General features: G+C 44.2%; 1 protein-coding gene across 3 annotated transcripts in view; it reads left to right on the forward strand.

The window, feature by feature from the left end:
• The window catches only part of LOC147689419 (vomeronasal type-2 receptor 26-like), a 583,477-nt gene that overhangs the window by 535,042 nt on the left and 31,139 nt on the right, over nt 1-17,296 (forward strand). For all 3 annotated transcript variants that reach the window (XM_086940099.1, XM_086940100.1, XM_086940098.1), the window contains one exon: nt 4,348-4,471. In XM_086940099.1, coding sequence (XP_086796225.1) covers nt 4,348-4,471 — 124 coding nt within the window. The remainder of the gene's footprint in view (nt 1-4,347; nt 4,472-17,296) is intronic.

The following is a 17,296-nucleotide window of genomic DNA, read 5'->3' on the forward strand; positions in this document are numbered from 1 at the left end:
GTCCCTAGACCGGGTGTGTTCTGTAATCTTGAGTACCCAATGTTGATTGACTATCTTCATGATCTGACTGCTAAACTGAGGTTAATTCACCAACAGGTTTACGAAGCATTGCCGACGCAGACGGAGGGTCCAGACCACCAGCTCCAGCCCGGAGACTGGGTGGTCACCAGAAATTTTGCCCGCAAGAAGAACTTGGAACCCCGGTTTACTGGACCCTACCAGGTCCTCCTCGCCACGAGAACTGCCGTTCGTTTAGAAGGTCGGAAGAATTGGGTGCATGCCACCCATACGAAGAAAGTTCCTATTCCTTTACCGGCAGACTCGTGGGTGAGGAGGGGCATTGCTTCATCAGAATCAGAAGGATTGCCGGCGTTTGTACCTTTTAGCGACGCACAACCTATCGGAGAATCCTCAGTGCAGCAGAAAGACATTGTTGAACATTTGTCATCAAAAGACTCGAGACCAGAACATTCGGCTGATCAACAGGACTCTGTTCCCTCATCGGATCCTTTGTTTGATGAACATACACGTCCTGGGAAAACTCGATACTTTTTGCGTTCTAGTACTAAGGACAAATAAAAATCCCGTTCTGCCCCTTTATAGTTGCATTATCCCATTTTCCACGATCAGTCCGAACACCCGTGTCATTGTAATTATTTTTGTATATATATATATTGAGTTTCGTTCCATATGTGTTTTTGCTTCCACAGCTGAGAGACATTTTTTTTGCATATACATTGTGAATAAAGGCCGTAGGGCCGTGCGTGTACTTCCTTCTGGTTAGCAGGTCTTGACGCTAGGTTAAAGACCGTCGGTTCCTGGGAACTCCTGGGGATTGACTACTGCTACACAGAACGAAGTGCGTCAAGAAACGTTGCGGACGGTCATAGGGGATGGCGTTTTCAAAGCTGATGGACTTGGAAGAAGCTCAGGCGCAAAGGTTCAAGCTACAGCAACTTACTCGTACCAAATGTTTTATGTTTCAAATATTCGTACTGCTTCTGACTGTTTCTGCACTATTAGCGTGTGGGGTGTATTATATGATGTCGTACTTCTCACCTTCTGTCATACCTACTCCTACTTCTGACCCTACACTTACCTCCACTGCATCTCCTCATTCTTTTCATATCTTACCCGAACACGAGCAGGCTAGACGTGCAGAATTCCGCAATAATTCCTTTATTCAGCTCCTTCACCAGCACCAGTTAGTGGTGAATACTACTAATTGTTGGGTGTGTGGATTAATGCCACATACCACGGATAAGGGAATTCCATATCTGGTGTTACCGTATAGTTCCCAGGGGTCCGCTCGAGCATTTCAAACAATGTTTCGAAGCGCACTAGATTCTCACCCCATTCGAGAGCCACGTTCTCCCTACCTTGGCCTTGGCTCGTACTATAAGCCTTTGTCCATAGCGATAGAAGATTTAGATAGAGATATCTATGAGCCGTCGCTCATCCCAGAGGAAGAGGTACAAGCCTATAGGGTCCTGAGTAAGGTCGAGTACAGTGCGCTCCCGAGTGATAAACAGCTTAAAAGCTCGCCTCCGATATGGGTCGTACCCCACATTGGTAATTTTTGTTTAATGGGTCGTGGCCGAAGATCGAAAGCCCGACTTGGAGAGAGTGCTTGCACTGAAAATTACATTCTGCCGATGGTCTCGTCCCCTGTGTTTCTGGCTGCCAAGGGTACGTACTTTGTCTGCCATGATCGTGCGTATGCATGGTTGCCCTCCGACTTTGTGGGCTCATGTTTTATCGCAAATCTGTTGCCTCCGACGTTCACTGTAGACGCAGACTATCACAAAAATAGAGTTGTGAGAGGCGTAATTAGCGAAGAGGACACTGCCGGTCAAGAGGCAGGAGACTTTTTCAAGGGTTTCCTCCCGTTTTGGGGGCCTATGGTTAATAGTAGGAACCTAAGACAGTTGACTCGAGTGGTGGAATCGACAGCTAATATTACTGCCAGTGCCCTTGGTAATATCACCACAGAACTTCAGGATAGACTTATGACGTTACAAAACCATATGGTTTTAGACGTGATCTTAGCAGATCGAGGTGGGGTATGTAAGGTGATCCATTCGAGCTGCTGTATTTTCATTCCTGATAACGCTCCGACCGTCTATCAAGCCATCTCAAAGTTGCATAAAATCTCTGAATCCATACACGTGGATGTAGGGGATTGGACGCTACTTGGGTGGTTTTGGGGCCTGATGTCGACTTGGGGTTGGAAGATTCTGATGATTATCGGAGTTGTTGTGGCGTTCCTGTTCACGTGTTGCCTTTGTGTGCAGTGTGGTCCTGCCTTATGTGGCCTTTGTGCTACAACGTGTATAAGACAGCCACCTGTTATCAAGGGAACTCGGTTGGACAGAGCTATGTTACAGCAACATCTAGATGGTCTGATGAATATTGAGTATGATTCCGACTAGTGCTTGCCTACATGAGGGCAAAAGGAGCGTCTGAGGTTCCGTGACAATTGTAAGTGGTGTTTTCGACTCGCACGAATATGGTCGAGTCTGGTATCTATGAACCGCAAATGACGAGTTTAGTAAGTGTGCGCAGTTTCGCTGTGCTAACTTAAACCGTTCGTTTGTTACGTGGGTTTTTCATCTGTACCCACGGATTCCATCTTAGATACGGCATCCGTTTTGTTTCTTGCCCTCAGGTAGCCAGCGAACGGACGTTGTCCGCTTCGCGACCCTGGGATTCCCAAGAGATCTGTGGAAGACACATGTCCTTTGAAAGTGTCTTTTTGACGAGGGGGATGATACTGTAAGGCAGATGGCGCCGCTCGAGGCCCATCTTGCCGTGCTGGTCTATTGTCTCAGCCGTACATCTCATTAGGCACGTCCCTTTGATGCCTGTAGCTCGTGTTTCTTGATACCCCCCTTTTTTACACCCTTTCCAATCTCCTCACTGTTTCCATCTTCCTCTGCACCTGTTCTTGTTCCTTCTTCGATCTGTTTTACTGCCGATTGGAATGTACTAATGGTGGGAAGATGGGTTTTTACAGTTGGGAACCGCCAAATGTTTCCGCACTTATGTGCCGGACCTTGAATGTATCAAAGTGACCAAAGCGACCCCTCTCGGGGATAATTGTGGGACCCAAGTCCTAAACCTTTGTGTACCATGTAAACCTATGGGAGAATTGTGTATAAAAGGAGCGATCCACAGAACCAATTTGAAGCAGTCTCCCCGAACTACACTCGTTGTACTTCCTGTGACTTCTGTGTTTCCCTGCAGTAAATAAACCTTGAATCTTTGACGCCGAAGGAAGTGTCCCGTGTCTCTGTCATTCGTACGCCGGAGCAGGTTACCCACGAAGGTTTCAGGTGTTGTCCCCTGGCACCGCTGGGTCTTAAATAACTCAGTCCTTCAGGGTCCCTCGCACTGATGCTATAACATGTGCCCCAATTCTCTCACTCACAAGATTCCTCACACTGATACTATGACATGTGACTTGCACCCCTTCCTACAAGGATCCCTCGCAGTAATGCTTTGACATGTGCCCGCATCTCTCACTCCCTGGATCCCTCGCACTGATGCTATGACATTTGCCCCACATCTCTCACTCCCTATATCCCCTGCACTGATGCAATTACATGTGCCTTGTATCTCTTCCTCATGTATCCCTCACACTGATGCAATTACATGTGCCCTGCACTCTTCCTCCATGTATTCCTCGCACTGATGCTATGACATGTGCCCTGCATCTCTTCTTCTTGGACCCCTCACACTGATACAATCACATGTGCCGCGCATCTCCTCCTCCAAGTATCCCTCACACTGATGCACTCACATGTGCCTGCATCTCTTCTTCCCGGATCGCTCACACTGATGCTATGACATATGCCCTGCATCTCTTCCTGGATCCATCGTACTGATGCCATTAAATGTGCCCCACATCTCTCACTCTATGTATCCCTCGCACTGATGCTATGACGTGCCCCACATCTCTCACTCCCTGGATCCTCACACTGCTGCTATCACATGTGCCCCACATCTCTCATTTTTTGCGTCCCTCACATTAATGCCATCACATGTGCCCTGTATCTCTACCTCCAAGCATCATTACAAGTATCACTCGCACTGATGCATTCACATTTACCCACGCATCTCTAACTCCCTGGATCCCTCACACTGAAGCAATCACATGTGCCCCACATCTCTTCCTTCAAGTATCGCTCACACTGATGCTGACATCTGCCCTTTATCTCATCTTCCTCTTTTATCTCATAGATACAATTTGTCTCTCAATCTGCTGGTTGTGTGATAATGTCACATCTGCGTTTGCCTCTTCCCCTGTTTATTTCTCACACATGTTCTTCTTTGCCTCCTCTCCAGGTCCCTCGCTCTGTGTGCAGTGAGAGCTGTCCTCCTGGGTACAGGAAGGTGCCTCTGGAGGGCCAACCCATCTGCTGCTATGCCTGTGCCCCCTGCTCAGAAGGAGAGATTACCAACGATATTGGTAGGTGATAAAACACTGCATGCCAACCAATGATCCTTTCCAAAGACCCAAATGAGAAGACTTGCACATGTAAATTACTCTCAAGTGTAAGTTCTTATCTGGAGTTCATAAGTAACATTTCTTCTAATATAGAAAATTATGCAATGAAGTGGCATCAAAATGCTCCATGCAAATAGAAAGGCATAGGTTCAGAACCTTATTGTTTATTCCCCTCAATCTTTCATATTTCTAAGGTTGGGAAAGAGGACTCCTTTGGGTAGCAATACCCTTTTAATACCAACCATTGTGTTATGCTTATGGGCAGATTTACTAAGAGTTTGTTCCTGGTTTGCATCGGAAAAGTGGTGCAAACCTGGTGCAAAGTATTGTTTTGAGACTTACTTTCCAGTGCAGATTCTTAATTGAGTTGGACAGTAACCCTAATTAATACAACGTAGCACTATGAGCTAGTTTACGCCATGGAGGCGTAACATGGGTGGTACATGGATGTTCGCACGCACTCACCCATGGATGTTGACACTAATCCCTATCTACTAACTTTAATAGAAAATGATAGGCATGAAACAATTTCGCATCCTCAAGGCAGGTGTGAAGTTGGAGAAAGTATTTCCAAATGTGCATGTGTGCTGCACCATACATTACACACCCAAAGTGGTAATTTTATGAAACATTGAATTCTGTTCTGGAAGAGTACACTTTCAGTATAAATCTTTAACTTGACATATCTCAATCACCCTCACCCTATGGTGTAAGGGTGTAATTGGCACAAAGCAGCCTAAGGTACGGCCGCACTAGAGGACAGAGAAACCTCACCATATCTTAATAGATAACTTTGGTTGCTGCTCATGGTAAAAAAAGGTTTTTAGCAAATTGATTAAGGAGAGGTTTATGAAGGATCAAACTTTCACCCTCAAAAGAGTGAGCCCATTGGTATTCACAAACTGCACTTCTATAGTTAGCATATCCAAATATTTCAGCAAAGCAGGTGCAAATGCTTTCCAGCTCGACCTGGAGTAAGCCCAGCACCACATATGGCCAAGCACTGGTACTTCAAAAAACCCCTATCCATAGTAACACAGACAGGCTCTTATAATAACACCAGATAACAAGTAATGTTAAAATAAAAGAATGTATTTAGAATTTTAAAACATATGTATAACTGTAATTTAATGTTAAAGAAATAGTGTATTATTTTAAAATAAACATTTCTTTATATTTTAAATAGTTTAACACACCTTTAAGCTTAAGAATAAACGTAACTATATTTATTTAAAGATAATTTAATTTAAAATATTTCTATAGAATATTATTGGTAACATTGCTATATAATAAATAAATATGGACATGTTATTTAGGTAGTAATTTTCTAAAATTAATTAAAAAAATAAATGTCATTTAAATTTAATATATTCAAATCGTCAACTATTTTTAATTCAAAACTAAGTTTGTTGTGCTGTAATAGGTTTTTATTTTTTTCTACTGTTAAAGTACATATATAAAATTAATTTTCATTAATATGTAACAGAAATATTTGTATAATTTATTTTAAAATGTAATAAACTTAAAAAAATTGTCTAATACTTTACAATTAGGAGATCTCCACCCAGTGGCTATGACTTTGTGTCAAAAGTTACTAGTAGTATCATTACACTCTTAGGCTCTACTTCCTGATTTCTTTGTACATGCTCCCATAGGGAAATGTGAGGTTGTGTTAATCCCTGCACCTCGTGGCAGACAAATCAATGCGCCTGCCACATGGTGCAGGGATTAACAGGGGGGCACAGAGGCAGCAAACGAAAGGGAGCCCTGCTAGGAGCCCCCAAACACGATTATCGACAGGTTTTCCATGTCAGAAAGGCCTACATGAAAACCCTGCCGTAAACCCGTGCATCGTGGAGACGAGCAAGCCGGTGGCAGAGGTAGGCTCTATCCGCTTGTGCGCTGCAAGCATTTTACTCTGGGTGCTGATTTAGAGCATTTTGATGTAAAAGCAATAGTATTGCTGTTTTTTACATAGTGTTAGCGAGTACTGCTAGTAGGTTTTAATGATTTGCACTGTATTGAGCTGACATTTTTAAAAATAACATGCACTCTATTTGGGGCTGATTAAGAGTCCGGGGGGGTCACTCACCTGCTGCACTCCCGCCCTGGTCCGCCGCGCCCATTGTGGGCGATTGATGCGGAGGGTGAGGACGCGTGCAGCGGGCGCGCCAAAGGCAAGCCCGTCTGCGCCCATCCGCGGCCGACTAGGGGCCGGGGCCACGACCCCTGTCCAATTGAAATGGCGTCCCATACATTATGGGAAAGAGGAACTGTTACATCTATGTCCACCCATTACGGAGGTATGCTGGCACTCCATGGAGGCATTACTCAGGGACTGCATGCATTGCTCATTTAAGGGCAGGAGAGAGCCGGCTAGCGGGACAGCTACCAGGAATCTGCAGGGAGGCCTGCTGAACTGCAGATCTTAGAGTAAGCACAGTAATCAGATTTGGGGCCTCCTTTTGGATGAGAAACTGGATGTTCTCTTCCTAACGGAGACTTGGTTGGGGGACAACTCTGATCCTGATATTATAGAAGCTCTCCCCCCAGGCTATACTATAGCCAGAATTGATAGAGATACGGGAAGGGGTGGGGGGATTGCAATGGTCATCAAAGCACCGTATGAATGCACCTTAGAGCCCCTAAAAATGGATAGCTGTGAGGCAGGATATTTCAGCCTAAAATTAGGCCCTCAATATTCTATTGCGAGGATCCTTCTCTATCGTCCCCCAGGAGGGCTCTGTGAGTTCAGGACAAGTCTGATGGAGGGTATTGTTCATTAGGCTATTAGGAACAGCAGGCTTCTTGTGCTAGGGGACCTCAACATACACCTCGAGGATGGCCTGCTAAAGGAGGCAGTAGATTTAAGGCATGAGCTGCAGGCTATGCAACTGGAGCTGAAAAACACTACCCCTACCTATAAGCATGGCCATTTATTAGATCCGGTGTTTGCCAGCTGGGACGGGGTGGAGACGGACACTCCTTTACCAGTCCCCTGGTCGGATCACTTCTTGTTTCCCTTCAGTATAAACATCTTAGCGGAAGACACACAAAGGGGAGGAAACCAAAACTATCCCCATCGCAAATGGAAACACTTCTCTCAGGACACCTTTAGTAAACTGTTGCAGGAAGGGGTTCCGCCGGGGGGCGGAGACAGCGACAGCACTAATAAAAAGTTAGACGAACGCCTTCTTAGTGCCCTTAATATAGTGGCTACGCTATGTCTGACTAAATCGGGTAGCAGAGCCAGAAAATCCGCTCCTTGGTATACGCCAGCTCTGCAGATGGCTAGATCTGACTGCAAGAGAATAGAGAGAAGCTGGCACACAGATTTTTGCTCGCAGAAGAAAAGAAATTATAGGGTGGCGCAGAGAAAATATCAAGTTATGTTACGAAGAGCCAAGGCCACCCATTACAATATTAGAATTGGAGATGCAGAGAACTCCTCAAAAGAACTCTTTAAGATCTTTAAAGAGATCTCATTAGTGGCCAGTTCGAATGCCCCAGACAATGACTCAGTGACCGAGTGTAACCGAGTAGCAGAGTATTTTGCCAGTAAGGTCAGGGACATATATGCCTCCTTTTCTAATAATCCCGAAAGCGGGCTGACCTTTGAGGAAGTGTAATGTGGAAAGGCTCCCGGATGTTCTACGGAGTATTTGTCTGAGTGTTAAGTCCGGCTCCCCTCGGGACCCAGCACCCCCCAAGGTGTTCGTAGACAGCCTGCTGGTCCTGGAGCCTTACATCAGACATGTGCTGCAGATCTCCTTTGCCTTCCAGACACATCCGGTAGATTGGAAGAAGGCAGTAGTTCTACCCATTAGGAAGAAATCCAATGTGAGTCATGAAGTCCTGGAGAACCTTAGGCCGATTTCTCTGCTACCTTACATAGCTAAGGTGGCCGAGAAGGTGGCAAATACTCAGCTGATGGCACATTTAGAGAATGCCAATCTCCTACATCCCTCCCAATCGGGTTTCCGGTCAGGGTATTCGACCGAAACCGCCCTACTGAGAGCTACGGAGATCATAAGACAAGTTGCGGATGCTGGACACACCATGGCATTGGTGATGTTAGACCTCAGTGCGGCGTTTGACACTGTAGCTCATTTCATCTTGCTGCAGTGTCTGATCAGAGGTGGTGTCACAGGATCCGCACTAGGGTGGCTGAAATCCTTCCTTACGGGCCGCAGCTTTCAGGTTCAACGGGGCTCTTTTCAATCCATGGAGGTGGCGCTGGAACAGGGGGTGCCTCAGGGCTCGGCCCTGAGTCCGACTTTATTTAATTTATATATGGCCCCCCTGGCTGAGGTGGTGCAAGCGTTTGGAGTGGAGTTAGTCTCCTACGCTGATGACACCCAACTGCTGATCTCGCTCTCCCAAACACCCTCGGTCGCGGCATCCAATTTTAAGGCCTGTATGCAGGCTCTGGCCTCTTGGATGAACACGCACTGCTTGAAGCTAAATGGAGCCAAGACCGAGGTGTTGGTGGTCGGTGGAGATAATCTTAGCTGGACAGTGGATTGGTGGCCACAATATTTGGGCCCTTCTCCCACCCCCTGTAAGGAGGCTAAGAATCTGGGGATATGGGTGGACCCTACCCTATCCTACGAGGGGCACATTCGCCGTCTAGTGGGAAAGTGTTTCGGTGTGCTAAAAACACTAAACAAATCTTTGGATCTGCTCCCTCTTGAAGCCAGACGCACTTTGACGCAGGCCCTCGTGACGTCCCGTATGGATTACGGGAATGTCCTATTTCTAGGAGCTACGGAAAAAAGTTTGGGGCGCCTGCAAGTCCTACAAAATGCGGGCCCTCGGCTGGTATTAATACTTCCAAGAAGAGCAGCTTCTAGGCCGGCACTTGCAGCACTACATTGGCTACCGGTCAAAAAGAGAGTCCTGTTCAAATCCCTCCTTATATGCCATTGCATTCTCTGGCATAAGGCTCCACCATATCTGGGAGACTTGGTCTCCAGGTATGAGCCAAGTAGAGCCTTACGCTCAGGTGGGACCGGGCGGCTTGCTTTCCCCCTTATCAAGAAAGCCAGAATGGGAGGACGCTCTTTCAGAGTCATAGTGGCTCAAAGTTGAAATAAACTCCCGGTGGGTCTCAGACTGGAAAGGTCGGAGGAGGCCAAGTTCAGGAGTCTTCTTAAAACTCACCTCTATATTATATAGGAGCGTAGGTGCGGATGGGTGGTTTGCTAATGCTTCTGGTTGGTTTTGTTCTGTTCTCCACAGTGCGGGGACATGCCGGGATGGCGTAACCAAGCGCTTTACAAACTACCTTATTATTATTATTTATTATTATTATCGTAATCCGGGCGGCGCAAACCGCCATCCTTATTGATTACGGGCCAGTTCCGACTGGCTGGCGGGCTCCTCTCGGAAGCCAGCTGGAATGACCGTCCGGTTTCAATTCTGACTGGCTGTATTGTAATCAGCCAGCCGGAATTGAAACCGACGATGACCTAGGTTTGGAAGCTTTACGACCTACATCGTAATCGTCCCCTATGTAGTATATTTACACTCAGAAATGGTGAATAGCCAAAGCTAGTAAATTTACTGCACACTACAAGTCTAAATTTAAATATGTAGATTTGTATATTTGTCTTGTAAATAGTGAGCATAAATTCACTCTTATACTTTTGTGTGAATTTCACACTTTTGGATATTCACAATTTTCAAGTGTAATAAATATAGATTTTTTATAAATAAAATGAAATAAAAAAACACAACCTAGCAATTTTATTTCCAATTAGTACTAACCACATTGAATTAAACTTGAGTTTAATTATTGTAAATTAGATTTTAATTTTAAATATATTTTTTACTATAGTTAATATTATTAGCTAAACTAATAATATATGTAGATATGATTGTGTGCACTTTTTAAGACACACAAACACATACACATATGCACATAATTAACTGACAGCAAGTATTATCACAGGACTAACTACTAACTTTTGGCACCAGAACAGAATGCTGCCTAGCGTAAAGTGCTTTAATGTCTTGGCAGGGTTGATGAGCGCCATATAAATGCATTTTTTTACAGCGTTTCATATAGCATGAACTTGACCCAAAGGTATCGCGTATCAATGCGCTTTACACAAGCACAAATTGCATAACATGAGGACACATTCATTTTTGTTAGGCACAGGGAGATTAAGTGATTTGCCCAGAATCACAGGATGTTGCGCGTCCTTGCCAAGACTCAAACCCCAGATTTGAGATCAACTGCCCTAGATGTTAGGCCAACTCCTCTCCACAAGGTCAACTCCTCTTCCCAATTTTTAATTATAATAGTTTAAAAGTCAAAATAATGTAATTATTTTAACATAGTTTCCTATGGGGTATTAAATTAAATTCCTACACCCACTATTTTCTATGGGAGTGTGTTTCAGAACCTGCAAATGGCCTTGTGTGATGCTAAACTTCCTCCAAGGCTTGGCTGGTGAATATTTGCTGCTGTTTTGTCACCCTTAATGCCATAGCAACTTCAGAAATGCCATTTGCGAATAAAAATGGTCTTATTCTTTTGTGGATGTATTTTTTATTATAGTGTTAATGGTTCTCTGTGCACATTAAAGTAATAAAAAAAATCATTTTCTATACCATGTTCATATGGTGCTGCTCCATTTGTTACACTATGTCAAGGTGCCAAAAGTATTACAATCATTGTCCGGTCAGGTGAGCCCTTACCTGATGAATGTGTGCACTTATTCCATGGAAACCTCCAGGGTTCCTTATCAATATTTGTGATGATAAATTTTCAATAAACAAAATTGCAAGCCATTACTTTTCAATGCTTCATCACTTCCTTATTTTCAGAAAGAAATCGATTTTTACTTCAATTTGTTCAATCCAACGGACATTATTTGAACTTCCAGTTCTATCTTATCCATAGATTTTACAGCCCAATACATTTCGGGTCACTCCATTGACCCTTCTTCAGGGGTCTAAAAAAATAAATAACGCAAGATGCTAATTAGTCCATCTTTCGTAATAAACAAAAGATATCATATATGCAATGTAATACTGACAAACGATAATGGAGATTATAATTACTAGCATACAACATATAATAGTACAAAAAAGGTGCCCAATGTAAATAAAGTGACAATAGAGAAATCAATGCGAGATGCTGCATCTCATGTATTTCATGATGTAAAACTTGATCACATGCTTAAGGCACGCATTCATGGAAAGTGCTCACGTCCCAAAATGATTCAAAACCAATACCTCATGCCATGTTCGACTGATAAACGATATAACTCGCATTTCAACCAAAGTTACCAGGGAACACGGTCCTATCTCAGCTAAACAAGCATTGGCATAGCCAATAGGTCTTGCCTTTAGGACCTTATAAGTATTTAGTTATCCAGCACAATATCCTTGGTGCAACAACATCAACTGTTGCATGGCTAAACACTTATAAGGTCCCAAAGGCGAGACCTATTGGATTTGCCAATGCTTGTTTTAATATGTGAATTTAAAGCGCTTTTGACGGACTGGGAGCAGTGTTAATACCCAAATAATTTTGTTGCTCATCACGAAGATCTAGTCACCAAAATTATAATATGAGCTGTAAAGCACATTGGGCTTTTGAATGAAAATGTGACAAATAGAGTTCTAAAACTGTGAAGGTTTATTAGGGCTACGGCCATCACAGACTGCAAAGCGAGCGGTTATAAGTCCATCAATTAGTGATATATATAAAAAAAATGGTATGAAGCTGGGAATAAAATTCAGGAAATAATTAAACAGAACCAGATATTGTTCAGGATTAGTAAATAAATCAGTCATAAAGCAGAGGTTCGATCAGGGTGGTGGCGCACCCGAAAGTCAGGGGAAAGAACGACCCCAACACCCCAAGAAGGGGCTATGTTTATAACGCCTTCCACAATGGAAGTTATACAGCTGTTACAGTTGTGCAAGAGTCGCACGGTTTGAGCCAATCACATTAGAGGACGAGTGATACGCTTCTGAGCTCACGTTGTCAATATTGTCCCAGAGATTCACATGAAGCGGTTCCCATCCCTGGAGTCTGTCCGCCACTGCGATGGTTGGTACAAATGTTGTCACTTAGTATACACTGACAAGCTCTCACACAGAATAGCGCTGTAGTGCCAAGAGGTGAGGCCTCGAGATGCTTCACTGTCAGTGGAACATTGTGTTTGGGAGCTTTAAAAAACAGAAACATCGTTCTGTAGATGTGAGGAGTATTACCATTCAAATAGTGTTTACAAAGTTGCTTGTGCATGAATCTTCTACGCACAGGTGAGGCAGAGGCTTACTTGCTGAGAAGATGCGGAGGCAGCCATGATATCGAGACCTACCTTCACCAATGTTAGAACAAGCGCAGTTTTCACATTAGTCTCAACTTCATGCTATTTATTGTGTTAATACTAATGTGTATTCAATAAAAAAATACTTTTCAGGACTGTGGTTCAGTTAAACCTTAGGACTGGAACAGATAAGAGCCGAGACTGATGGAAGTGCTGAGATGGAGGTTCAGGAATGAAACAACGCGGAAAGGAGGTCAAGGCCGGCCAGGGGTCTACCGGTAATACCAAATAAGAGCTCTGCGCTAGAGTGCCTAGCGCAATGAAGCCCTGGGCTGGGGCACTAGGCAGGTAAAGCAGAAGCTCTTTAGCTGAGTGCCAACTCCAGATTTGATTGGCAGAATGCATGCCTATGTAACGTAAAAGCTGTGGGTGACTTTTACAAGAGGCATTCTGATTTCGGAACCGTTTGAAGCGCTTATCTGCAGTCAGAGTGAAGTATGTCTGGCTGTTGGCACTATACGTAATAAGCGCATAGACTCACTATTAGTGTCTTCAGGGTCTGTGGGCTGCTCTAGTACATAAGTATTTGGACAGGAATTAAATCAACTTCTAGTGTAGCCACACACTGGCAAGAGGCTAAGCACAGTATTTCCTAAATACGTGGCCAGATAATTGAGATAGTAAAACCTCTAGATGGAGTTGACAATCACAAGAGATTACTACAGAGGGAAGTTTACTGGATAGAATCTCTGGGTACCACATTCCCTAAAGGGTTAAATGATCGAGTTGATTATAGTTGTTTCCTGTAAGGGGTGCAGATACCACTTTTCTGGATCATTTTGAAGATTACATTTACATTACGTGGGTTTCATAATGTTTTGATATGCATTAAGTGCAATGTCACAGTTATTGACATGTGTTTTACAGATGTAGCTTAAGATTGCCATCAATGCTGATTTCTAGCAACTAAGATGTCTTTAACTGTGTTTCACAGAGGTTGTAATATGTTTGTACAGGCAAGGTCGTCATCAATTTACATTTCCAGGAACAGAGATACCTGTAACGGTTGTATGGTTAATTGTCCACCTCCATCATGCATTGTCTCCGATCAAAGGAATGTGTTGTAACATACATTGTCGTTCATGGCAAGTGCAATGACATAGTTATTGTCATTTGTTTCTCAGATGGTTTAAAATGAATATACATGTAAGGCAGTCATCAATGTAAAACTTTAGGAACTGAAATTTCAGTAACGGATTCATGAGCCGTTGTCTACTTCTAACATACATTGTCACTGGTCCATGGAATAAGTTTTACATACTGTGTCTTACGAGGGAATAGTAACTTTCATGTTCCCCACACACTATTATTTCGGTTCATAATTCGATGATCTGTATCATCACTACACGATTTTCATCACTATATTTTCAACATCCTGTAGATATACGCGTTCAGGATTCTAAAGTACACTGGGCACACTGATTACTGGGATCACTTTTGTTGCAGTCGTAAACATAAGAATAGTCCGGTTTTCACTTCTATTGTTTTGCACATCCACTTTTGAGCGTCGGTTCCATTCAGTCCTTTTTTGATATCTAACATTACTAGTCCTATTTCACTCACGCATTTGGGTCATGCGCGTTCTTCCAGATTGAAGTGTTTTGTGTCGTGTGAACTAACATCGTCGCAGCATTATCGGTAAGCGTTTAACCTTTACCATGGATAACACACCATGCTTACAGCATGCGGGGATTGAATACATAATTCTGTGTATTACTGTTTTTACAGTTTGTGATCCAGAACTTTCTCTTGTTACCTTTGAGGAAAATTAAATTTTGGCCATGTTGTGTTCCCTAGCGCGTACCCCACCGACTCCATGTACCAGCTTAAAGTGCATGTAACTTCCCTCCTGTGCCAGCTATGAAGACGCAAATGCATTTGCGTCCACCGTTAACTTGTCCTTTTTCAGATCCACCATGAATGGATTATGTAGTCCGTTCCTAAGTATGCTATGCCACCGTCTCTTTGTAGTACACTTTTCATGTATTCCTGCTCTAGCAAGAGTAGGCCCTGAATTCCTGCCATCTGAACCTCTTTTGTGGCTCCTGACTCTGCCCAGGCTACCTCTGTACCCGTGAACTCTGTCCTACTTTCAGCGCGGCCCCTCGCGCTCAGCTCCAGCCTGCTTTCTGCCAAGACTGACTATAACCTTCGAGTTATCTGTTCCGCTCCTCGAGAATGCATTCCTGTCTACTAGATCCTGTAAACATCCTCTCCAGCTGCAGAGCCAAAAGGCCGACCTGTCTTAATGCAAGTAATTCATAGCCTCTGTTGCCATGCTTCCATGGAAGGCCCCGTGCCCCACGCTTCACATGTAGACACTTAGGCGCTTATACACGCATCCACAGTTAGCATAGAACAGCTTCTGCCCTAGAGACCTTTTCCGCCCAGATAGTATAGTTCCTAAACACCAGATATCAGATATGATAGAAGTACAAGTTGATCTGACATGCCAGACTTCTGTCTCTTTCCGTCAGTGTAAATGTCAAGTCCCCTGCACCCCGTCAATCACACGTCATGCAGCTGCGCGCGCATCCAAGCTTCCGATTTCTGCTGACATTGCAACATTCTGTTAGCACCACCCCTTGGTGCCACCCACTTGCGTCACTTATCAGTGACGTTTCTAGCACACACCTCTGGTTCACGCCTAGTTTACGCCTCTTGATGATGTACTAGTACCACGTGTATACTGTTATCTTGTCTTCTCTCAGCTGTTACGCCTCTTACATTGATTCTTATGGTATAAATCAAGTATATAAGCTATGTACTGTCAATAAACGAGAGCGCTCATCTATCCCTTCTGGCACCCCTGTGGTGGTCAGAACATGATATCCTGATTCCTTTATAAGGAATAAAACCCTTAGAAACTCTAACACCACGGACTCTGTCTTTTTTCATTCCGATTGAGTTATTATTGATTAAGTACTTACCTGCATAGAAATTAAGAGAGTAAATTAATTATTTACGTCATTTTGGCGCCCGAACAGGGACCCCTCCCCCACCTCACGCGCCGGTTGGCGCGTTGCAAGCTGTGTCCCCTGCCATCAGTTAGATGGAACACACGTGTACTGGCAGGATTTCCTGCATCTCCCTCTGACCCACGGAGGTGACGAAGACTGCGATCAGTGCCCAGACGAGGCGGTGAGGAGTGCGGAGGATCCCGACCAGAGCCTAGCCGAAAGAAGCAAGGTCCGAGGTGTGAAGAGGCCCACCAGTTTTCCGAAGTTTTCCGAAGTTTCCCGAAATTTTCCGAAGTTTTCCGAAGTTCCGAGTCGAGTCCAGTCGAGTTTTCCGAGGCCTTCTGTTTCCGTGCTTCCCGGTGAGTACCGTTGCTGGGTCGTATCTAGACGGGTTTGGGTACGCAAGTCCGGTATGCACTGTTTTTAGGCAGTGTATCTGTACTGTTTAGCAGTATATCAAGTATTCCGAATTTCTGCACTGTTACAGCAGTGTATCCGTACTGTTGAGCAGTACATCTAGTATAAGGGGGTAGTCATCTATGTCTTCAACGTGTTTATGTGCTTAATGTTGTGGTATGAATGTAACTGTTTAAATGTGTATTATTGTGTTTCTTGTATCAACTAGCTGTCAAGAGTATTAAGGAATAAGGATCTAGCATTCAGTAATAAGTAAGCAAGATGCCGTTTTTCAACAAGTTAAAACAGATAGGAACTAGGAAAGGGTTACTGGAGGAAGAGATTCCTATCCCCCCTAGGGACACTCCAGGCAATTTTATGTACCAGAAGCATGGCATAGATGCCATATTATATCTAGACTTATGGGCCGATTACACCAAACACCTAGACGAAAGACACAGATGGCCTGTTACCGGAACGTGGGATGCCGAGTGCATCATGAGGGTAGAAGAAGCATTATGGAAAAAGAAAGCTAGACAATCTCAGAAGGACGCCATAGAATTTTGGCGTAAGGAATCACGTAAGCGTGCTGACAAAACACTCCGTAGAGAAGACAGACTTAAGGAATCAGATAAAGAGCAAGAAAACGAATTAGTTACTGAAGGGATCCGAGTATAAACAGAACAAATAGACCGTGCCCGAAATAATCTTGTAAACGGTATGTATCTTGCAGCAGATGGCACGTCTGAAGCCCAATCAGAAACACCGAAAAACTTACCGACACCATTAGTTCCAACTAAAGTAATGCATAAAACTACTAAAGACATATTCCTAAATTCATATCTAGAGGATGTAGCACCAGCTTATACCAATCTGCCTGTTCGTGCCCTGCCTACTGACAGGGATGGGGGTGGCACTGCGCCCCCAGATAATGTTCCGCCGGTACCACGACAGACTCCCCCTGTTCCGCTAGCTCCGCCACTTCCCGCACTTAAAACAGACCTACCGAAACCAGTCCTACCTGATCTTACTAAACGACAAACTCAGACTCAGATCCAGACTCCGCGGAGAGATAATGC

The sequence above is a fragment of the Lissotriton vulgaris genome, chromosome 10 (genome assembly GCF_964263255.1).
Source record: "Lissotriton vulgaris chromosome 10, aLisVul1.2, whole genome shotgun sequence".
NCBI classification, from domain to species: domain Eukaryota; kingdom Metazoa; phylum Chordata; class Amphibia; order Caudata; family Salamandridae; genus Lissotriton; species Lissotriton vulgaris.